This window comes from Dermacentor albipictus, chromosome 9 (genome assembly GCF_038994185.2).
Source record: "Dermacentor albipictus isolate Rhodes 1998 colony chromosome 9, USDA_Dalb.pri_finalv2, whole genome shotgun sequence".
In the NCBI taxonomy this organism is placed as follows: Eukaryota; Metazoa; Arthropoda; class Arachnida; order Ixodida; family Ixodidae; genus Dermacentor; species Dermacentor albipictus.
Window position 1 is genome coordinate 56,353,059 of NC_091829.1, and position 24,000 is coordinate 56,377,058.

Below are 24,000 nucleotides of genomic sequence, written 5' to 3' on the forward strand. Positions count from 1 at the left end.
TGTGTGTATGCGTGCGTGTGCGTGCGTGCGTGCGTGCGTGTGTGTGTGTGCGTGCGTGCGTGTGTGTGTGTGTGTGTGTGTGTGTGTGTGTGTGTGTGTGTGTGTGTGTGCGCGTGTGCGCGTGTGCGCGTGTGCGCGTGTGTGTGTGTGTGTGTGTGTGTGTGTGTGTGTGTGTGTGTGTGTGTGTGTGTGTGTGTGTGTGTGTGTTTTACGTTCCTAAAGCTGTGGGTTTCCAATTTCAATTTCCGTGTTTATTAGATATAGCGTCGGTACACTTACGTATGATATGTACAGCGAAGGACTTCTCAAAGTCAAAGCCTATACGGCGAGGCTTCCTGTTAAGTCTAACAAACATGAAAAATAAAAATTGTTACAGCAGAAGGCAGATTGTTGCGCAAGTGATGGCAATGTGAGAGCGTTTGCAATTTTTGCAAACTTGCAGTTTCATGGGCGACACGGGCGTAGACTCACACTTGTGACACCAGTTAGAGCAATGTGTCTTTCACCTCGTTCCTCCCATTATCATCCCCCATTGTGACCCTTTTTCTTCGCTTCTTCCCCTTCCCTTACGTAGAGTAGCAGGCCAGATGCTCCATTTACCGGCTGACCTCTCTACATCTTCCAGTCATTAAACTACTTCCTCTTCTTGCAATGCCGTTTGACTGCCACTACCGAGTTAACTCGGACACTCGCGCGATCCCTGCCACTCCCGAGTGTATGCTCGTCTTGCGTTTTCAACGCAGTCCGTGCCTCTCCAGAAGCAACTCGAGCAAAATATGGCGTCACGTACCTGCTGCGCCATCTATGGAGAGCTCACCTAAACAGACAAGAAAAAGAAAACACTTTGTAAATTACATTTCTGACTGCCGCTGGAGCAGATGTCTCTGTGCTCTGTCACCCCAGGGCAGCCACGTCGAAACAGTGTGGCAGATCCGTCCGCGATTTGACAGGCGAAGAGATTTATGAATACTTGGTGAATTGGGAACAGGAAGAAACGGACGACGGACAGCCAGTTTCAATGTAGCATGAAATACGAGCCAACAAGGGGGGGAGGGGGGAAATCCAGCCGGAACTGAGTACCGGAAGGGGAAGTCGTGGCCATGACCAACGTGCCATGTCCGCCCGAACAGATTATGACAGACGAACGAAGTTATTAACTATTCACAAATACCGAAATAGGAGAAAACGGCGACAAAAAAAAGCAGACAGTTTCTACATTCTGAAATGTCCGCGAAAGAAAAAAAAACGGGAGAGGTTGTGTAGCAGTCGGGAAAAAAAAAACCTTGGCAGTCAAAGGGCTAGAGATGGGCGGACATCATCAACTTCTTTGAAAACGAATCGAATAGGAATAGTAAGTGCCGTATGTCGAATCGAATGTCGAACAGTCAAACGCAGACGCATATGGCGCAGACAGCAGGAAAATTTATTTTATAAATTTCTCATTTTCTTTTATATTTAGATACCACGCCCGCATTGACTAGTGCAAGGACACAGCGGACCGTCGAGAACAAAGGATCAGCTTTAAACGCATGATGGCTCATTGCAATCAAAAAGAAAAACACACTGCATGAATGGGCTCTGAACAACATGAAAGCCTTTGAAGCAAGCTCTCCAAGAAACAATGGCTGCTTACGAAGCTTTCTAAAAAGCGGTAACTTAATGGTCGGCGACTGAAAAATCGGAAAATTTTGGTTAAAAGCACCCATTCGAAACATCCCTGGTTCTATCGTAATTAAAAGATAGAACTGCTACACGGCTATAAATGTCAAAATAAAAACACTGAATGACTGACTGCAAGCAACAATCACAGGTTATCCAGTACGCTTCCGCCATGAAACAGATAAAAAAAAACAAAGCTTCCAGCACCCGATTTTGTTCCCGCACTGCTTCGAAAACTCTCGCTTACTGCGACAAACACTCGTGTACCACTTGCAGGGCACCGCGACAGCGGCGCTGGGCGTCTTCCTGCTTCAAATATGGCAGACTGCCGGCCGGTTCGCGTCAAAGGTGGAAGCAGTTCGGATGACCTACGGCGTGGACCGGTGTCCCGCCAACGCCACCCTGGCCCTCAACGAAACCTTGCCTTACGTTCCCACGGACAGGTGAGAAACTTTTGCTGTAGCGAGAGAAACGGCGATTTGTCTCATAAAATGCGTCCGTCGCGGAAGTTCGAAATAACAACAAAAAAAAAGCATCTACCCGAAAGCGCCAGGAGAGCCCCAAGAGAAATTGCTACATCTGTAATTCCTTTCATACGTAGCACGTGACGTAATAGTTACGTAATATTTTGCGACTTAAATGTATGGTACTTGATGTTCCATCGAAATGCACGACGCCCACCTACGTATTCCGTTCACATGTGACGAAAGACACAGACGTGGTGAAGTCTCCATGGCCAAGATCGCACTGGCGACTAAAAAAGTAGTGCGTCACATACAACGTGAAAGAAATGCATTCGTTAACATTGAGTATACGTCATGCGATTTCATGCGACATGAAGTCTCATACTTTTAAGTCGCAGAAGTATGACGCGCTCATTACGTCCACGACGTTCGTCGCGTGTCTAAGCCTATACTGGCCGCCGAACGGGCGGAGCGATACATTTCAGTGAACAGCGGCCGCGGCGCACCGCCTGCGCCCGCAGTCGAAACGTAGTGCGTTGAACAGAGCTAGGTGACTCGGAGGTGCGCAAATGATGCGTGGTTTCACGATGTATTACGGCTGCGAGTTGCAGTTGTAGTACATGAAGTAGTTGTTCCGTAGAATGGCGCGGCAAATAAAAAAAATTCACCAGCCCGTCCACTCTTGAAGGAGGACGAGCAGCGAGGCTGTGGTATGTTTTACCTAAATCGGCGCATCAATGTGTATATTATTATTATTATTATTATTATTATTATTATTATTATTATTATTATTATTATTATTATTATTATTATTATTATTATTATTGTTGTTGTTGTTGTTGTTGTTGTTGTTGTTGTTGTTGTTGTTGTTGTTGTTGTTGTTGTTGTTGTTGTTGTTGTTGTTGTTGTTGTTGTTGTTGTTGTTGTAGATACAGACAACGAATACACCTTGTGACTGTGGAGTGATTTATCCTTATTCTTTTATAAAGCAGGGTGCACTAAAATGCGACTGCCGTTATGTCTGCCATTTAAGCAACTGTCCATAAGATAGTAATAAAAATGTTGATCAATATATTTTCTGTTCATCAGTGTTCTGAAGTTCACGTTATTAGCGGCAGTGTATATCCGTCTCGCCACGTTCGCCTTTTTCTTTTAATGAAAAATCCGTATTCTACAAAAAAAAAATTTGAAAAAGAACACCCTGCTTACAACTGTTTTGTCCTTTGCCGGAAGTTTGGGCGACACGCGGCGCTATTTCAGCGAACTTTTCTCGGTTGACGTGGTGACATTACCCGACAACTGGCGTCCAACGCTTTTCATTTCATTCGCTGAAAACTAAAACTGTAACCACGACAGAAACGCTAGCTGTTACACCGGTTCGGCAACATATGTACAGTCAACCACAAAATTTTACGGAACACGAGATTTGAGAAAGAAAAAAAAAAGGCTGAATATCTGCACAGCCTCACAACACACCGTAGTGTTCGCAGTTACAGCCTCCACTAGTGTACCTATATAGATAACATCGTTATGTTCGGTTTTACTAACTACTCTATCAGGCTGCTCGGAAATTGAACGTTTTCTGAGATCCCGTGGTTCGTAAACTTTTCTCGTTGACTGTACATTAGGCAAAACCATCGGATGTTGTATCACCACGCCTGCAACTTAAGTGTTGCAAGCGCCTATTTGCAGGAGAGGCACGTACGGCGTGAAATTCCGGCGAGTGCCAGATGGCCCTGACGGACGAAATTGGCCCGCAGCCGTAGGAGAGGGCGTGCTTGGTTCCCAACCGCAGCTCCGTAACGTAGTGATCCATCGTCAGTTATTCTAAATGAACGGTAAGGTAGGTTACAAATAATGACAGGGTTGCATCGAGGACTCGTCGCTTAAGCGCTCCAACCAGAAAAAAAAATTTGTTACTGGTGTCGCAAGAGGCCTCCTGGCGCCGATAATCGCATGTGCAAACATGCAGCGAATAACAACTTCAACTACCGAAAAAAAAAAGCAGACGGCACGCGCAAGAACGTGCACACTGAAGGCACAGCATGTGCCTGACCTCCACTCTGCGCGCGCGCGCACGCACACACACACACAAACACACACACACACACACACACACACACACACACACACACACACACACACACACACACACACACACACACACACACACACACACACACACACACACACACACACACACACACGGACGCGCGCACACACACACACACACACACACACACACACACACACACACACACACACACACACACGGACGCACACACACACACACACACACACACACACACACACACACACGGACGCACGCACGCACATTTATTTCGTCTTTCTTCGGCTAAAGTCTCGGGACAGCTGGTCCCTGCAGTTGCCAAATACTTCTTCTTTCACGAAAAAGAACGAATAATAACGAAGAAGCAAGAGAAGAAGTATCGTCTCGTGTTAAGTAGGTGATCGCAACAGACTCACTAAAGCGCAAGATGTTCGCGACAGCTAACAATAACCTCGTCCGCCGCAGCACCGTGCAGTGACTATACGTGGTTACTCTGCGACGCCCGAACGCGGCCGCATTTCGATGAGGGAGAAATGCAAAAAAATAAAGAAAGACGCGCCAGTGTGCCGTGCAAAGTGGGTGAAAGTTCAAAACAAAAAAGCCAAGTGGTCCAAATTAATCCAGGGATCCCCACCACGCGGCGTGCCTCACAATCGTATCCCGCTTTTGGCACGTAAAATCCTACAAGTTCTTTTTTTATTATCATGATTAATATCCTCAAGGCGCAACCTTGGTGTTCACGCGTTCCGCAGTGCTTCTCGAAGCCACCTTCTCAATGGCTATATGGCTCCTCATTAAACCTAGAAGAGCAACAAAAAAAAGCGATACGAGGAAGTAATTGAGAACGCCGTTTGTGCCTTAATGACATACTGTATAGACGCCCCCGCCTGCGCCTCGACAACAGGCAAGACCGATAATGACTCTCCCCCTCCGCCGGGCTATAATACACCAGCTTTTCGGCGGTTCCCGGCGCCTGCGAGCAGTGCCCGGGAAGTGCACCATGCGGCGGGCGCACTGCAGTTTGGACGAACGACGGCGGGCAAGTCATTTCGGCGATAACGTATGCAGTACACGCGTTCTCGACGCGCCCAGGCGAGGTCACGTCTTCAGGTATTATTAACCGGGCCGACTCGACTGGGACGGTCCCAGGTAGCCACTGTAATGTACCCAATCCAACGAATGCCCGGGAGATTCTCGCTCATCAACGTGCAACCAGAAAAAAGTACCCTCCCCCTCACCCACAACTCAGTGGAGAGGAAGCCGCCACCTGGCGCAAAATTCAGACTGGGGTATTCCCTCACCTTAAATTACAGATTGCCATGTTCCCGACTCGCTATAGGCCCGACTGCCCGTGGTGCGGAGGCATACCAACACTACAACACATTACTTGGGATTGTGAATCACACCCGTTTGATAAAACACACCACACAATGGAGCAATGGGAGGCACAGCTAACCAGCTCAGACCTGGCGGGACAACAGTCCTTCATAAGACAGGTCAAGTTGGCGGCCGAGGCCAGCGGGGCCTTGGACTAAAGGGTCTCCGACCACTGCACGTAAATCGTTTATCAATAAAGGTTTCTCTCTCTCTCTCAGGCGGTCAAGGGTGCGGCAAGACAATCCGGCTTTCGTGCCGGGAAACGCAGCGCTCGGGTAGCGTGGCCCTGACTCGATTCAACGCGTCGCGGCCTAAAACGCAGCGTCTCGCGAGATCGAAAAGCGCCACAGAGTGGCCCCGAGTACGGGAGCATACCTGACGTACGTGTATCTCAGAAACGCATCACCGGATAAGCGCGCATTCAGTGGCGATCCTTGAACGATGAAAACCTCGATCGCCACAAATTTGAGCCGCATTTCGAGGTGGCGCTACAGTTTGCGCGCCGGCTTCACGTATACGTCTCGTATATGAGAGCACGCGCACGAGCATCCGAGGTTGCCAAACTACCGGATGGGGGCTGTTTGAATGCGGGAAATGGAACATTGTTCCTACGACAGGCGGCGTTGTTTGGTGGAGGGCCCGCGCAAACATTTTGCTTTCTTGGCACAAACCAGGAGGTGCTGCCGGCAGTTATCCGTGGTCGGACAACTCATCATCCTGGAAGCATCGGTCGGTCAGCAGTGGAGATAAGCGAGAGACGTTTAGAGTATTTTGAAGGGGGGGGGAGGGGGGGGGAGGGGGGGAAGCAGGGAAGAGATTGATACGACCGGATACGTTACAGACATCGGTAGCGGTACAAGGTGGACAGACAAGTTATGAGAAAGAGAAAAGAAAGATTAAGGAGATGTACACGAGATAAAGTGAAAAACATATATAGCATACCGGTTTAACTAAAGCAGGCTATGTGACTGCTTGTGACCACCCCGCTTCAAAGGGGATGCCAATAAATCATCTTCATCATCATCACCATCAGCATCAACAACGACAACCCGTTTCGCCTCAAACGGATATTCCCTGAAGTACAAAAAGAAGACACAAGTAAGATACGCAGACAGGGAACATCCACACTCAAACACATGCCATGGGACTGTAATGCATAACGCAAAAGAAAATTCGCGGGCGTTTAAGATTCGCCCTAAAGTGTGGAACGCGATACCATCCAAAGATATCCCTGACTGCTTATCTCACTTCCCGGCATCTGCAGCGTATGTAACCACAATGTTCACCGGCAAACGCTCGCGGCAAACGCTGTGCACGATTGTACTGCCGCAGAAAGACAGAACACAGCCGCTATCAACTGGTGGTTTCTTCGCGGGAAAGGCGCACATCTGTATTTCCTTTATCCAATGACCCTCAACTCATCCATCTGGTAGGTTATATACACTTCGCTTAGCCACTGCTGCCAGCCGGCCCTTTTTTTTTCGTGGTTTAAGTTAGACAGCTTTCACTGATGACAAGCAGACGTGACAATCGTTACAAGCTTCATTATCTCTTTCCATCTATTAATGTATTTCTTGTATATGAAGCACCGCTTATAAATCACCACCTGTGCTCTTTCGTAGACCTGTAGTCCCGAAGCTTGCGCTCTACGTCTCTCTCTTTTTTTTTTTTTTTTTCAGGATCTATTTGTCACGTCGCGAAAACGCCACCCAGACCCTGAGCTCTAGAGCTCAGCTCAAGCTCTAGAGTGCTCAAGGCAGAAAGCTGGGCTAGTTGGTGTGTCATCATTATTCAAAAGACTAGCGCAAAATAGCAGGGACAAAGACAGAGGAGACGACAGGACGAGCGCTCGCCCTGTCGTCTTCTCTGTCTTTGTCCCTGCTATTTTGCGGTAGTCTTTTGAATAATGATCTAGAGTGCTCTAGAGTTCAAGCTCTAGAGTGCACATTTCCATGTCAGACTGTCTCTCGGTTCACTTTTTCCCAATCTCGATTGTGTGCAGCCCCGACGTCTTCGCCCTGTACCGCCTCTCTGCCTATTGGTGCTGCCTGCTCGCCACGTTCCTGACGGTGCTCATCGGGTTGGCACTCAGCGTCATGACAGGTACGTGCTCCTGCGATGAACCTCACGCTTCGCGCGTCGTCGCTTACAACGTTCGTTTCGCGGGTAGCGCTTCGCCCCAAAGCACCACGAAAGGAATCTGGCGCAACTACAAAAGTCTTAGCTGGTCCGCGAGCTTGTAATCGACCTTTGCGTAGCACTCGGATACTCGACACAACAACGAAGCAAGGAAAGAAACTTCAAACTTCAAACAAGGACGGAAAGTATACCAACGCACGCCTTTGAAGTAAACGGTCGTCTGGAACGCTTATGTATATATGGCACACTTTAAGGCTGGATATAGCTTGAAACCGCGGTGCAAGCCCCGATTCTTGCTAGGAAAACGTGACTCTACTATTGCTCGGTTTTGATTTCGCAATTCGAACGCGTGCCCTAAAGGTTATTAGCGAATACACATTAAAAACTTTAGTAAATCCTTTTATTTAGTCGCATATGCATAGCAGTTTATCGTGGAAGTAACGTCCGCCTTTTCAGGTAACTCACCCAGACAGACGCAATTGCATGCGCTGCATGTGAGAGGCGAGTTTTACAGAATCCGTTCTAATGAACAAAAAAAAACCCCGACGAAGCACAAGAACGATAACAAATCACGCGCCTAATTCATGCCAACGGACTCGCGACTCCTTCACACAATGCGAAAACTTGGCACGTAAAACAGAATCAATCCAAAACAAAGTCCACGGGCGACTGTGCGCTGAGAACGATAAAAGAAACAGCGACGCACTTTTTCGGTGAATACATGTCGAATGGTAGAAACATTCAGCCACTCCAGTGAGTCTTACGATGGACGAACGATTCTACCACGATATTCTATGAATATTATGTGGCCCAGTCATCCATCTCAACGAAAAAAGAACTCTACAGTCCTAACTGTTTGTAGTGCCCTCTGGTGCGTCACAACAAGCATTGTCGCATTTACGTGCCCGGACACAACTATCCGCAGTTGACAAAAAAACTGTCGAGCTCGACTACGGATATTGCAGAACTATAAGTATGGCATCTCCTCGCGAGACCTCTGGTATACAGTGCAATTAATACACGATCACATTAATCTTTTTCGACATTAACTGGGGAGCAATTACGCGAAGTATTAATTCAGAATATGAAGTCAGATGAGTCCAAAACTGTGCAAAAGTGGTTTCGGCGTATTCTTGCCGTCGGGTTACAAGAAAATTGACAATAATTTGCTCTAGACTGGCGTGGACCCACTGATGAGGGAATGAACTCGTGAAGTGCGTATTTCCAGTGTATTTCGAATAGCTCCAGTTGTCATGCAAATTCAGTATGCATAGTAACATGAAAACTCGTATACCATATGATGTTACTCCTTCATGCCCCGTTGTTTACTCCTACAAAAGCAATTTTTAACGACAAAAAGATACATAAGGAAAGCGTTCCTTTTCGCTACGTACAGTCGACTCTCGTTAATTCTATCTCGGTTAAGCATACTTTAGGCTTATTCGAACGCACTGAAAAGTTCTTGCGAAAAATCATGCGTTGCTATGAAAGGAAAACCCGCTTATTTCGAACTCGAAAGTATGGCGCTTCGGTTAACTCGATTTCCACCCACCCGTAACAGCGCCCCGTTTAGGCAAGCAGTGGGTACTGTAAGCTTGAAAACAATGAACCCAGCAGACGATACTCTTGCTTCTCTCGGTGTGAAGTTGTTTTATGTAAATTTATTTTTACCTTTTACTGGCCGACGTTCCTACCGCCCATGAAACAATTCGTTGGCGCTTGCTTTGTGACATGTCACGCTGAGCCAGCGTTTAAACGTGTGCGCACTCTATGCTCCATGCTTATTGAGTCGCGCATCAAGAGCAAGAAACAAGAAGACGTTACGGACTACCTCAAGCAATAAAAAAAATTGAATCTGTTTCTTTTGCTCTCGTTTGTTAATTTGACCTTTCGAATAATACAACATTCCTTGTGATTCCGCAAGGGTCGAGTTAACGGGCACCGACTGCATACATGTAGATACTGTGTTCAGCACGCGAACGTGTTAAAAGAAAATGGTTTTTACACGTTTGTTTACATAAGAGTCGGTAATAAGGACCGAATTGAAAAAAAACAGTTACGTCCGCGAACTGTCTGCGTGTCTGGAGGAACTTCGTAGTTGCTCCGAAATGCCAGCAATCACATTATATAACTCTCGGGCGAAGTTACCTTGCGAAAGTGGTCTCACAAAAGTTGACACGGGCGTACGATGAGCCAGGCGATGAGCCAATGTGACCTCTTCTCTTGCAGCCCGGGCCAGCGACAACCTTGAGAAGAGCATGAGCCTGTCAAGTCCTGTAGCCTTGAGGTTCTGGGCCTGGACCGGACTGCTTCCGCGCCTGAAAAAGGTGAGCCGGTTTGTAACGGGTACAAAACTTTACTGGGCAGCTGTAACGGGTACCTCAAAAAGAAAACACATCGGGCTAGTGGCACCATTTAGTGCCACAGAGTTTACTCAACGGGGACGCCATGATTTTTTTTTTGCAGTAACAAACTATATTCTACTTATCAGCTGGCATATAGCGTCGGTAGCGGTGCAATTTACAACAAACAGTCCTTTTTATATAGGTATATACTTTGACAAAAACACCTATCTAACAAAAACAAATGTTTCACGCGTTTTTTAACCAAGTGTCACAAGCTGTCCCTACCGGCTTTCCTGTTTTCCTTTCTTTTTTTAATATGGGTAGGTCATTAAGCAGAATGAGAACAGGAACAATAGGGTCCGAGAAGATCAACGCCAACGCGAAAAAAATGGTCGGCCGGTATATCCAAAGGCTGCAGCAGACCGGCAGAAGGCACAGCTGGTCTTTTCCGGCGTTGACACGACTGACACGCGGCAACATAGCGCCGGACGGAGCGGTTGAGACGGGGCCAGAAAAACCGTCGCCGAATTCGGTCATAGGTCCGCGTGACGCCAAGGTGTCCAGCGGTGGCAACTTCGTGCAGTTGCTGCAGTACAATCTGTCGAAGATGAAACGGAATGATGGTTAGGAGCTCGGGCCCATCGGGGTGCATGTTGCGGCGATACAGGATCCATTTTGTAGTACGAACATGTGAAGGGATGGGTCAGACGGATCAGAAAGCAGTTCACGACGTTATCTTACACCACGGTGCACCTCGTCAACTTCTAACCGATCTCGGAAGATACTTTCTGGCAAAATTCATAGACGACCTACTTCGATCATGTGCGACTAAACCGCGATTACTCTGCGGCATAAGATAATGCCGCAAAGTAATGGCGGTAATGGCGCAGCCAATAAAGGAGCAGTGGCCAACGTGGGTACTCATCATCACGTAGATCACATGTACTCTTAGTGCACAACAGCCGAGCAAATGTAACTAGGCACGGCAAGCTCTATCCTCTGCTGGATTTCGGCAGACGCAAAAATTGCTGCGCAATATATTGCGACTTGTTTAGCCAGAACCATGAGAAAATAAGTGAGTTTACTACGCGTACTGTTGGTGACGGCAGGAGAGTTACCGTTGCAGCAAACCACAGTTTACTGCACAATACGTTCTTAATAAAGAAAGCCCTTTCTGCTAGAGGTAGTAGCGATGCAGTCACTGCTTCTGACTGTTTTTTAATGTCGCTGAAAATGTCTCACCACGTATGAGGTGAAACACCACCTTTACATTGCCGCAACGATCCAGTTATTACTACGAAGGCGAAGTAGTAGACGTGCAAGCTTACATGTTATCGCTCATAACCACCGCGGTCACCCGGGTAATCTCGGTGGTCTTCTGGCAAATACGTCGTCGTTATATGATTAACAAGAAAATCAGAGCAGTTTTGGTGCACCGCTTTGGTGGCAGCGAAAGCCTCTTAACTCAATACCTCCCCTGCAAAGCCCTTAAAGAGCAGAAACGCGATGCTGAAGGTTATATTTGGTAAGAACGCGCCGTCGAAAAAAACAACTTGGACTTTGACCCCCGTTTGCAAGAAAAATTGCATCACGTGAACACAACTTGCTTCCGACAGCGGTAGCGCCGGCACCGCAGTATGCGGCAGCTGCGCGCTTGCAAAGCCAGCTTGTACAACTAATAATCACAAAGTGGCGTGCGACGCCAGTTTCTAGGTTGTGTGAAATGTTGTGTGAGACTGCTGTGCCTCCACGGACAGCTACTACACAAACATGGACAGCCGTGCTTTCACCTGATTTGCCCTCTCAAGTGAACGATTTTCATTGGCAATATCAGTGGGGCATTCTACCAACAAGACACAGGCTAGAACGCTGGCATGTGGTCGCGAGTGATAAATGCATGCACTGCTGCTCGACGCTGCTCGGCGCCGTGAGCAACTACTGCATCTGCAATTGCATCACAAGACAACACACAGACGCTGCCCGGCTCGGCAGCAGCAGCGAGCGAAATGACCTCCACGCTACGTCTCGCTTTAACGCGAACTAAGCGTCGAGAACACAGCGGGTACGAAGTTACCAGTACTCGGCGTACTTTGAACACATTGCAGATTGCTTTCAAGATATGGGCGCCCACGCGGCGTACGCAGCCACCGACAGTAGTGGCAGGCTAAGTTCCAGTTTAACCTTGGCTGAGCTTGAAGGTCAGATTTAAAGAACGAGGCGTTTTCTGGGTTTGTACCTGGAGTAGTAGATCACTCTAAAACGACCAAAGTGAATGTCCTAACAAGCTACAGTCACGTATCAGTAATTGTTCGTGCACCCAAAAACACGTGTTTGATCGCGTTTCGTTTCACGTGGTATTTCGGTAACGCAAAACTGAAAAAAACTACGGAACATATTATATCAGCGTTGCTGGCGGCAGCGCTTGCAGAGACCGGCCCGGCCGTCACGTGTCATTACATGGCGCCGCCGCATGAAGGCGCCACCGGTCCAAACTCTATCCCGCACCCGGTGCCTATACGGAGTTATTTGTCTGCAAGCCTTTCTCGATCTTCACGCTTACCACTCGTCATCTTTTTTTACGTGTGTGATGAAAGCCTGCGACGGAGTTTTCTGCAACTTCGAAAATATCTGTCAGTAGTAAAAATGGGAATAACGCGCTCACGTTTACCATGTTTATAGAGTGTATGAGGCCAAATGCCGAATGGACTGCCGTAAAGCTGCTTCAACACTTTCACGCAGGAGCCGCTGCGGGTCACAGTCAACGACGCGGGCATCAGGGCGTCTTCCTACGAGATACAGCCTCTGCAATCAAACGGCGACGACATCGACCTCTTGTCCAAGCCTGCCACCAGGAACGGTCTACACGTGACGTGTAGAAACCAGGGGGACCTGTAGATAGATCACATTAGCGACACGGTACTTCATCGAAACTACGTCACAAGCATATGCGCTTGGACTGGCTGTTCATCGTGACGTGTTCTCATCTGTAAATACCTTCAGAACGCTACAGGCCACTAGCTATGCGGGCAGATGCTATTCCTGGGTATCGTTTACTGGGTACGCCTCCAGCGTGGTGATGCCGTCTTTCATTCTTTTCTTTCTTTTTTTGACGTTTCAGTGATCAGTGGGGATGTGGAAATAGAAATCGCATAGTGCTTGAAGCGAATCGTATGGAACAAACAGTGGAATACTTTTTGAATACTTGTCGAAGAACAACCCATTTTTCACCAATAATATAAATCTATGTTCATATACGACCATTCGCAATGTTAGCAAGTATATCACTACTTCACGTTATGAAGCGTTGTTCGTTGAAGTTTAAAATGGAGCATTTGTAACAAATAAGCAGTCCGTTCACATATCCGGGACTCTTCTCAGACTAAGTACTGAACGGGCAAATACACAAAAAATGCAGTAAAACAGACAAGGACGGGCACTGCAATCAACTCTTCATTGAGAAGCCACCCAGCAAAATATGTACTTTATCGTGCGCACGCGCACAGTGACGTGATCGCACCACAGGGAGAAGAAACCGCAACAGGAAGTTCGAAAATGTCAAAGAGCGGCTTGAATTAAATCGTACTCCTCGGAAGAGTGCAGGCTTATGGAAGCTTCGCTGATACGGATTGAGGCGTCCTCTTTCATAAAACACCCAAGGCCACCCGAGAGAAACAGCCAGAATGTCCCTTTTAGAGCGAAGCTATTGGGCGCCCGTTCCTGAGTTGAGCGTCGGCGTCCGTGTAACAGGGCGTGCCATTAGAGTGTTTTAGCAGAACGTTTTTGACGGTCCGGTCCGCTCTCGCGTACCCGCTCACAGTTAGCGGAGCGGAGGACGATGAATCAGTTTTAGCGGAGCGCCCGGCTGCGTCCGAAAGGCATGTGCTTGCCTGACGCGCCACCTTGCCGCAGAAGGTAAAACCGCTATGAACATAATATTCAAGTTGTAAGAATTGCCGCAATAAAATAATATATTTGGAATTGCTCAAGTGTCTGAAGGCATTTCACGCAATACATTGCATTTTCATTTCTTATATATATATATAATACTTACATTAACAAAGCCGTTACGTTGTGTTGTAGCCAAGACAAGGTTTTTTGCTCTTTCAGTACACCTAAAACGTGGTCCGCATAAACAAACGTGCACACATGGCATGGTTCTGAAACGGGTTCATGGCCACAACCTCCCGAATAGTAGATCTTCGTGTCTCCTAAAGTGTACTCTAGGTTTGCGCTTTACAAATCCCGATTCAAACGACCTCGTGGACGGGCCATCAGCACTGGGGGCAGCCATTTTACTTCGCTAGACCCGCTTGACGCGCTCGCCGCGCTCCGCTGAGAAAGCTTTCTAGCGGAGAGGGGGCTCCCGTCCGCTCGCCCACTCACTGCTGAACGGGTCGCGCATGCGCACTTGCGCTTCCGCTAGCCCGCTGAGCGGAGCGGACCGTCAAAAACGCTCTGCTAAAACAGCCTATTGATCGCGCGTTCGTCGTCGTCGTTGTCGTCGTCGTACGCTAAGTAACTTACCGTGCTTTGAGCCAACTATGGCCGCCGAAATAAAGTTTATTACACTTCTGGCGCATTTTAACGCGACAGCGTTAAGGAGCTGGTGTCGCAGAAAAGCCAGTGTCGTCGGCGGCGGCGTCGTCGGCGGCGGTGTCGTCGGCGTCGGTGTCGGCGGCGGCGGTGTCGGCGGCGTTGGCCGTGAGCGATAAATCCCAGCAGGCACTTTTTATCCAACATTCGAAAGCTATTCGCAAAGTACCCGTAGTTTGCGAAGAATCCCGGCCTGTTCGCTTCGAAGACCAAATCGAATAGCACAATATCCGATTCCTAATCGAAAATTTCAATTATTTGCACACACCAGGTGATCAGTTCACGAAGTTCTGGCAAGGTTCCTAAAGTGAGAATAACTTCCAGTCTTATATATTGCTATCAGAGAACGTTTCATTTATAAATATTTACAAGTGATAGGCGGTTGCAGTAAACAACTTGGCCTAAATGTCCACGCGCGACTCGCTTTTCGCTCCATCCTCATCTGAGAAAGCAATATCGCAATGTCTTCAATTACGCCACAGTTCCGTTTTGGAAGGTTATGCATAACAGAGCACGTTTACTCTGCTCGCGCCCGGTCAATGTGAATCTAGTCAAGCATAGGTGGGCAACGCAACCAGGACGAAGGACAAAAGGAAGTGTTGTTACGATACGAGTTGTTACACCACGCTCGTATCGCCAACTTCCTTTTGTCCTTCGTCCGGGTTGCGCTGCCCACCCATAGGAATATGTTCATTCACCAACTCGCCCAGCTTGCTGCGTTAAGTAAAATAATCTAGTTAAGCAAGCAAGCAGGAACAGCCCCAGCTTCGCTTCTTTTTTTTAATCGGAACTACAAAACGACCTATCCGCTTTTCCCTTCTAGACAAGCATGCACACGGGGTAGTAATGTTGATCCACGATTCCAATTGAGAGCGCAGAAACGAGTCAAGGACCAGAAGCATTGCCCCCTTCTTGCATTTCCAAGATTTACCCCTGTCACTCTCCGGTCCACACCACTCCGGTTACACGGTCCTCAGCTCCTCTTTACGTTTCTTTGTTGCAAGAGTGTATACACGTTTAGGCGGGCACATCTTCGGCAAGCTGTCGCCGAGGTATTTCGCCCGAGTGAAAACGTCGGCGAGTCTTCGTGATTCGCCCTAGTCTGACGGAGACCCTCTGTAAGTTGTTCTAAAACCAGCCAAGCACTTCGAACGTCCGCGCCCCGAGAACGATTAACTGCACATTGTGCATCATCCGTCACTCGTTTAGCAACGAACCTTCGTTTAGACCGGGCATCGCCTTCGCTCGACGCTACGCTGTGCGGCCAACCCGCATTGCGTACGCTGCTGACAGCCGGAGAAAAATCAACCCTTTCTCTCGCCTCCACAGTTTTCTTTTTCACGCCTTCTGTACTTCGCCCGCTACCCGGACTCCTGCCGTAATGTTATTTGGGAACGACTGGCGGGTTCACTTCGGGGCATTGTGTCGTGCTCGCGGACGGCCCTGCGCGGCAGCTTGCGCGAGTTCGTGTCCCGTTCCACTTCGCTGTGCGCTTCGTCTGGTTACACCGACCGTTTCGTGCTGCGCGTCTGAACAGTGACGAACGCCTTCTTTCATTTTGTTTGTTTGCTTGCGATATACGCAACTGCAATTGCAAGCAATTGCCGCCATGCCTTGGAAGGCAAGGTTCGCCGACAGCCTACAGCGTCCTCCTCCTCCTTCTCCTGCCCGGGCCGCGGCGCCTTCCCGAGGACGTATCACGCAACGGCAAACCCTGGACCAACTGAATATAGTAGCGCGGCACGGCGCTCCCGGGTCCCGGTGCAAGCCCGTTACCCGAAAAATTGATGCCACAACCGCCATCCCCAATGGCCCCTCTCTTCAATAAAATCTACCCTCTCTCTCTCTCTCTCTCTCTCTCTCTCTCTCTCTCTTTCTACAACATGTGTTTGGCAACTGGCTTCAGTATGTGCCGCAGCCGAAAGACGCTAGCTTCTACGGTGGCATACAACAGAACGCAACCGTCGTCGGAAGGTACTCTTGCGGCCGCATTGTTTGACCGCAGAGCAGCAGCAACAGCTATACGATAGCTGTTATGGACTATTTGCAAAGCGCCGCACTCGACTTGAGACTTTCAAAAAGGCGATAGTGTTAGGTGGTTCTTGTGTGTATGTATTCCCTGTCGATGTCCTCCTCGTCATCATTCTTTGGCCCCCCTCCCTTCTACCGTTTCACCTCCTGCGCAGTGTGGCAATACAGAGCATACTAGCTCGGGCCGATATTCCCTGCCTTTCCTCTCGCTCTCTGCGAACACACAGGCATGTATGTAGACTGACTATACGTGCAAGTTTGGTTTCATTGTCCGCTGGCTCCTGTGTATAACCAGTGCTGTCGTCATGTGCATCGCACCTGCGAATGTTTGCCGGATGTGGCAAGTGCCAAAAAAAAGAAACAACTCAAACGCTTCGCGAAATAAACATTCAAGCCGAATTCGATAGTTGCACGGTGTGAATTCCTCGAGCATCGAGTGCACGCACTGCAGTGTGGCTACACGTGCAGGCCTAAAATGCCTGACATTATTTACAGTTTCTGTATTGCAAGAAACCAAGATGGCCAGAATGCTGGCCATCTTGGCTGAGCCGAATGCTCGAAAACTCGACGAGAAGATCGCGCCCACGCACAATAAAACGTAAAGCTATATGCGCTTTCTTGCGCGCTTAATGTAACCTACGTTGCGCTTTCGATAGCTTCGCAGACGTAAAGAATTAAAATAGAGCGAAAATGCGGGTTGCTCTTTCTTCTTTTTTAGCCTTTCTTTCGTCTTGACAAAACGTCGTTCTGTGCATTGAAGCAGAAAAGCAACAGGAACGCGAATGTATTTCTTCGCACAGTTCGGGAATTAATATGTCGAAACTGCTGTCATCTTGAGAATTCGTTCCAAGCGGATCCGCCTTGCGAACTCCACGGCCATAACTTGTAAATTGCAATATGGGCCATTAGGTAATTAGTTGAAAACTTCATTAGTGTTATTTGTCAATTAGTCGATATGTATTTCAATTTCTTTTTCTTCCTCTTATTTTTTAATTTTTTTGTACGTGTGTGCAAATGATGTTCGCCTCTTCGCGTATAGACCAGCTCATGAACCAGAGTTGTGCCACCTGCACGGACAACTTTTAACAATTTTTTGTTGAAAGCGTTCGCTGAAACACCCGGCATTAAGTATAAACCCCATGCAAGCGATTTTGCGCGAGACAGCGACAAGCGACGCGATGGAGATGGCTGTCGCGTTCACTCGTCGCCTACAAGTCGTACCCCACGCGAGCGATGACTTCGAGCGACGTCTCCCCAGTGTTGCCGGTATGAGGGCAGCAATATAGGAGCCGGAACTAGCGTGACGCGTGCTCTATTAACTTAAGTTGACGTGTTTTACTGTAAAAATCAGCATAAAATATTTATAAAGGTCTTCCAGTAGTTTCTTTGCACTATAAGAATTCAATCGTTTGCTCGTTCCGTGCCACAATCGGTAGTACTTGAGTGATGTACATCCAGTTCCGGCTATTGGCTAGTCGCTCATAGCACTTCCGGGCGACGAGCGACGCATTCTAGATTTGCAGAACCGAGCGGTCTGTCCCAGCGACGGCCCGATCGGTCGCTCGAAGCCGTCGCTCGTCGCTGTCGCGCACAAAATCGCGCTCATGGGGTTTAGCCTTTAAACTCAACCCAGCGCCGCAGAAGGATGAGAGAGGCGCACCGAATTGCAGCGATGAACGCCGTTTCGTAACTTCCAACTACTACCTGCATCGTCAGCTCAACCAAGCCAACATTAGAAATGATGACATTAGATAGTTATAGCTGAGCTGGCTTACACGCCAGGGGGCGAGCAGAAAAGGAAGCCCAGCGTCGCACGAAATAAGCAGTTTTGAGGCGATAACGTTTAGGGCCACGTGTCGCAGAACGTCCGGCGACAGCGCGTTTAGGAAAAAAGTTTATTTCAACAAGAGACGATACGAACGCTGAGTGACAATCATGGCACGATTCCACCAGGACGATAACATAAACAAAACGAAGCGTTGTATACACGGCACGTTGTCAGTGTCCGAGTACTCACTCACTCACATATAAACACATAGACCCACGGAAACGCACACTTACACATAAACTAATCACCACATGAACAAAATGATGTCGTCCGGCGTCGGACGTCGCTTCGGCAACAGGAATTTCGAGCCAAACTTCGAACCAGGTATATGAAACCATTTTTCGACTACCACAGTTGCTCATACCTTGCCTTCCATTCTTTACAAAGTTATTCCTCGGAATCTTGGGAACGGCAGCCCACAAACAAATGTAATGGAAAAAACACCGACAGCGCATACCTTTTATGTTAGCTCTTCTCAGACTGAAACAGTAAGAGTGCGAAACATTAACAATAGATCGACCCACGCAACAGGCCTCGTTTATACCGGAAAGCTTGCCTTCGTGCATAGCCTTCGCCGCCAGCGTTTCAGGGTAAACGTTACGCTTACATAAGCTGCAGTTGCCGGGAAGCATGAAAAGAAGTCAGGGGTCTTTGAATGCTATCGCGTTCCACTCTTAAAGGCGAAGCTTAAGCGTCCCCCAAATTTTTAGTTCAGCGATCCCTCACTAGGTCGAGCGGAGTAGAGTTACTCCAGATGCTACCAAAGAGGTAGCATATACAGTAGCTCTAGAGCTAAGTAAAGCCCCTTGAACTTCGTAAAGTAACGAAACTCTCCTCCTCCGCCTTCACTCCTCCTCGTTTCTCCTCTCTTTCACACTCCCTCCTCGACCATGGCCCCGCCTCCACTGCTCGAGCGTAGCAACGGCGCCAACGTGCGCTCCTCGCCACTCCGTAGACGCTTCTCGAGCAAAAATGGCGCTGAAGCACGGCGCGAGGGCCCACGTGATGCTATTAGGCCAATAGCGACGCGGCGTCGGCCTCGGCCAGAGCGCTGGAGGAGGAGGCGGCATTGTTCAAAGCATGGCACTACTTTACGACGCTTAAGGAGCTTTAGAGCTGAGCGCTTTGCTGCGCCACCTGTCGAACAAGGTTGCAGTTACTGTGAAAAGACTAGTACGCTCGCTTCGGGTTCTCGATCGCGGTCATCCACTTCAAATCGTCGCCAAACGGCCTCGCTGCTCAAACTCCTCGCACGATACAGAGGACCTCTTCAGCGCTGAAACACGTCCGAGGCTTTTTTTTTCGCCTGCAAACGAGCCAGCGCCACGTTTGACGACGCCGACGGCATGCCGTTCTCCGTGCGGGTGGTCGCCATGTTTGTTTCGCAAGAACGCTGGTCCACTGCACGCGCTCCGTTGGGAATAGGAAGCCAGCGAGCTAAAGCCCCTTAAACTTCGTAAAGTAGCGACACTCTCCTCCTCTGCCTTCACTCCTCCTCGTTTCTCCTCTCTTTCACGCTCCCTCCTCGACCGTGGCCCCGCCTCCACTGCTCGAGCGTAGCAACGGCGCCAACGTGCGCTCCTCGCCACTCCGTAGACGCTTCTCGAGCAAAAATGGCGCTGAAGCACGGCGCGAGGGCCCACGTGATGCTATGAGGCCAATAGCGACGCGGCGTAGGCCTCGACCAGAGCACGCGAGGAGGAGGCGGCATTCTTCAAAGCGTGGCACTACTTTACGAAGTTTAAGGGGCTTTCGAGCGAGCTGCCCGCTCGGTAAACACGCCGGCCGCCCCAGCGCACCGTGCGCACACGCGCAGTACCGTCTCCGCCCGGCCGCCGGGCCCTCTGGCCCGTAGAACCACTGAGCTATAATATGAGTATACGGCCACCGTCGTCGGTGACGTGTGGAAGGGTCGCGCAGATGGCTACAGCAAACATCAAAATCCAGATTATATTTCTTGACTGGTCTCTCAGCAAAATGACAGAGCAGGATGGCAGTTCCCTCTATCACCTCGTCAAAAGCGTTAACTTAAACGCCAGCTGTTAATGCATAAAATACGGCTTTTGCGAGCTCGATCACAAAACAAAATACAGAAATGAACCTGTAGTGTCCGGTATCTACAGTTATTCAGCAGCTTTCACGATGTTTTACGTGACAGCTCTGTTTGCTGTAGACTCATTTGTACGCACACGCAAGCTCGCGCACGAGCAAAAAAAGTAAGGAGAAACAAGAGTGGAGCTTAGGCACGAAGCTGCTTTTTTTTTTCTTGTTTCTTCGTGTAAATGTGATGTCTCGTGGCTGACGGAGGGACCGCCGTACTTGCTGCATCCTCCAACGTTTAAATCTCTAACACACAAGCGAGCATGCTGCACCGGGCAGTTTTCGTACATCCGGGCGCAATGCAAGATGAAACTAATCCTCGCCACCCCTCCCAGCTGTCGTTTCTGTAATGCAAGTACTTTTGATCACGGCACGCCTGGACTACGGCTGCAAGTGTTACGATCGCGCAGTCTGCCGACGTCAGCGATTCCTCCACCGCTGCAGGGACGGCGACATCGACCATTACAGAGAGGTTTAGAAATGGCGTGTGCACCCAAGTGGTTTAGCCTGCTCAAGGACCCTAAACTCTGCTTGGCTTCTCTCTTTGCGTTCCGTTGTGCGCAAGGCTAATAGCGTTTCCCTAATTTTGAGTGCTCGCGTTTCTAAAACTCCCTAGTAATGGCCACCACGACCGCGGACGCTGCGGACTACGCTACCTTTGCCTCCCTGACGGCCCTGAGTCTGGGTGAGTGGGCAGGTTTGCCAAAAAAGGAATGCGACTACAGCCACGTGTTAGACATCCTGGAAAGCATTTTAGCGCTACCACACTCTAAAAACAGTTGCACCCTTTGGGGCGTATATTTGCCACAGAACAATAATCGTCATCTTTCTTGCTTGCGTTTCCTTTCTTGAAAACGCTGCTCTCGTTACTTTCCCGTCGACAATGCTCTGTCATGCTGATAACGCGCATGCCGTTCCTAACTTGGAAGTGCCGGGCTCACAGCGTTAAAGAAAGGAAATGCAGGCACGACAGATGACGATTATCGTACTGTGGCAAATGTACCCCCCAAAGGGTGCAACTGTTCTTAGAGCGCAGACGGAGACAAGAGGAAGTCACCGCGGTGTCAATGTACTCCTCATGCCCCCGTATGGTTGCGCCAAAATGCTTTTCAAGGACGGCAAGCACCGCGCCAAGGGCTGGTCAGGTAATACGAGATGGGCAAGCTGGCTCGAACATATGTGGATGTATTCACTGTGCAAGCGGTCCTTACGGTTTTCATTGATTCTTACTTCATGTGTCCCAGTGTTTTCTTCAAATCCTTGTTTCCTTTCCCCGAACTCTAGCGTGTACGTCGTACCAAACTTCTCGTCGCGGGCCGACATACATCGATCGACGTTCGATGCAAGCCCGCTGGCGCCGAGCGTCTCTCTTGCGTGTGAAACTGAACAACCACGCGTGCGATGGTTACAGAAAGAGCCTCGTAAATTGCGCGATGTCTCCCGGAAAGCACGCAAATACCCCGTTTGGACCGTCGGACTTACCCTCCTCCCCACCCCTCCCTGACGCACTCCTAACAGATCCTCTGGAGACGCCTCCAGACCCGCTCTCTCCCATCCCCTCAGCTGCTATCCCACTACTGTGGCATCTCCCCTACATGCCCCCTATGCGGAGACCCTCACGCCACACTCTCCCACATCCTTTTTGGCTGCCCTACCGATCCTCCCCCGCAGGGACAGCCCGCCATCTCAAGCTGGGAGGACTGGGAGGTCCTGCTCTCGTCTACGGACCCGACATCGCAGGTTACTGCGGTGGCTCGGGCTGCCGACGTCATGAGCAAAAGGAGCATGAACGTTTCGACGTAGTGCGGGACCGTGCGGTGGTCCAGGGACCCAGAAGAGTCCAAACTCACATGCTATGAATAAAGTTTTTCTGTCTGTCTGTCCCGGAAGGCGCGGATGAACGCGCGCATCCCGTGTGCACATGCTCGGCTTCGTCCACAGCTGTCCCCTGTTCGCAACTTACAAATGCGGCCACGGCGGCCGCATTTCGGTGGAGGCGAAATGCGAGAACACCGCTGTACTTAGTTTGGGTGCACGTTAAAGAACCCCAGGTGGTCGAAATTTCCGGAGTCCTCCACTACGGCGTGCCTCGTAATCAGAAAGTGGTTTTGGCACGTAAAACCCCATAATTTAATTTTTTTAACTTATAAATCACAACACTGAACATTTATTGCCGCTTGTTTGCTACGTGCAAGTTCGGCAAACGCTGCGGATATCGGTAGTAACTTTTTATGAAGTTGAGCCAGATTATAATGCGTGCGTAAAACAAGATGCGTGGATAAGCTTGTAAAACGCGTAAGCGGAAAATTTCCGTTAGAACGAGAAAAAAAAACGTGCAATCTGGGCACTTTCTTTTTCGTTAATACCCTTGTTGGAAAGTTTGAAAATTTTTCTATGAGGGAAGAACGGGCCCGAATGATGACCATGTCCCGCAGCTACCTGGTATTAGATCTGGAGGGCAATCCCACCGCTGTCCACCAGTTATTCGATCTTGCCGTTGAGTGCGAGAGTTGGCCGACGTTGAGGAGGATTTTGAGATCCCACCGCTGTCCACCAGTTATTCGATCTTGCCGTTGAGGGCGAGAGTTGGCCGACGTTGAGGAGGATTTTGAGATGAAAACTGGAGGTTTATTTACATTATTTGCAGTAATAACATGAAGTAATTAACAGTCATAAAGTCGTTGATGGCGGGCAGCAAATCGGACGCTGCGGCCCGCGGCAAGAAGCCCGAAAGAGAGGAATGAATGAAGGTGTGCTTCTCTCTGCTCCCTGTCTCTGGCTTTTAAACTCTTCGGTGCCTCGGGGTCACGTCAGTTTCGGCCAATCGTCGAGCCCGCTCAGGTGTCGTCATTTTCGGCCAATGGTAGAGGCCCGTGCAGGTGCAGTCACATTCGGCTCAGGGGGTCGCTCCAAGTGCTCCACTGTTAGAGGGATGACTTGCTACCGCTATTGCCTCCAGGTCTGCAACTGCCGTCTCAATCGGCAGATGGTGTGACTCCGAGCGCTTCACGGTGACTTACAGCCGGCGTTGTCTTGGAGTTGCATCCCCGTCTCAAAGCGCTCAGCTGGAGGAGACGGGTTGCTGTCGAACAAGCCTTCAGAGCTAAAGAGTAGCTTTGCTCGGGACCCAGGCTACCTGGAACCATGCGAGGCTCCCGATGCACTTTCGGGAAGAGTCAAGCAGTGGGACAATAGCTCCACGTGCGGCGCACGAGGTGGGGTTCGCCAACTTGTCTGACAGGTCCGGGAACGTGTTAGACGCGCTTCTGCGCACCTTAAGTGGGTGCGACGGCGATTCGATGCTGTCTGGTGAACTCGAAACTCGTAGGCTAGTAGAACACAGGAACTATTCTTTGGCATTTGCGCGAAAATAGATGCTTGCTAACCGAGGCT

At 49.3% G+C, this 24,000-nt stretch overlaps 2 protein-coding genes across 3 annotated transcripts in view; both read left to right on the forward strand.

Annotated features, from left to right (window-relative positions):
• The window catches only part of LOC135896544 (putative sodium-dependent multivitamin transporter), a 57,256-nt gene extending 44,206 nt beyond the window's left edge, over positions 1–13,050 (forward strand). The window contains exons 13-16 of the mRNA XM_065424972.2: positions 1,936–2,102; positions 7,574–7,674; positions 9,940–10,037; positions 12,795–13,050. Of these exons, the coding sequence (XP_065281044.2) occupies positions 1,936–2,102; positions 7,574–7,674; positions 9,940–10,037; positions 12,795–12,950 (522 nt within the window). The 3' untranslated portion in view covers positions 12,951–13,050. The remainder of the gene's footprint in view (positions 1–1,935; positions 2,103–7,573; positions 7,675–9,939; positions 10,038–12,794) is intronic.
• Positions 13,051–18,747: 5,697 nt separating this feature from the next.
• LOC135896571 (sodium/iodide cotransporter-like) overlaps positions 18,748–24,000 on the forward strand; it is a 39,255-nt gene continuing 34,002 nt past the window's right edge. For both annotated transcript variants that reach the window (XM_070525857.1, XM_070525858.1), the window contains exons 1-2: positions 18,748–18,831; positions 21,224–21,292. In XM_070525857.1, coding sequence (XP_070381958.1) covers positions 18,759–18,831; positions 21,224–21,292 — 142 coding nt within the window. In that variant the 5' untranslated portion in view covers positions 18,748–18,758. The remainder of the gene's footprint in view (positions 18,832–21,223; positions 21,293–24,000) is intronic.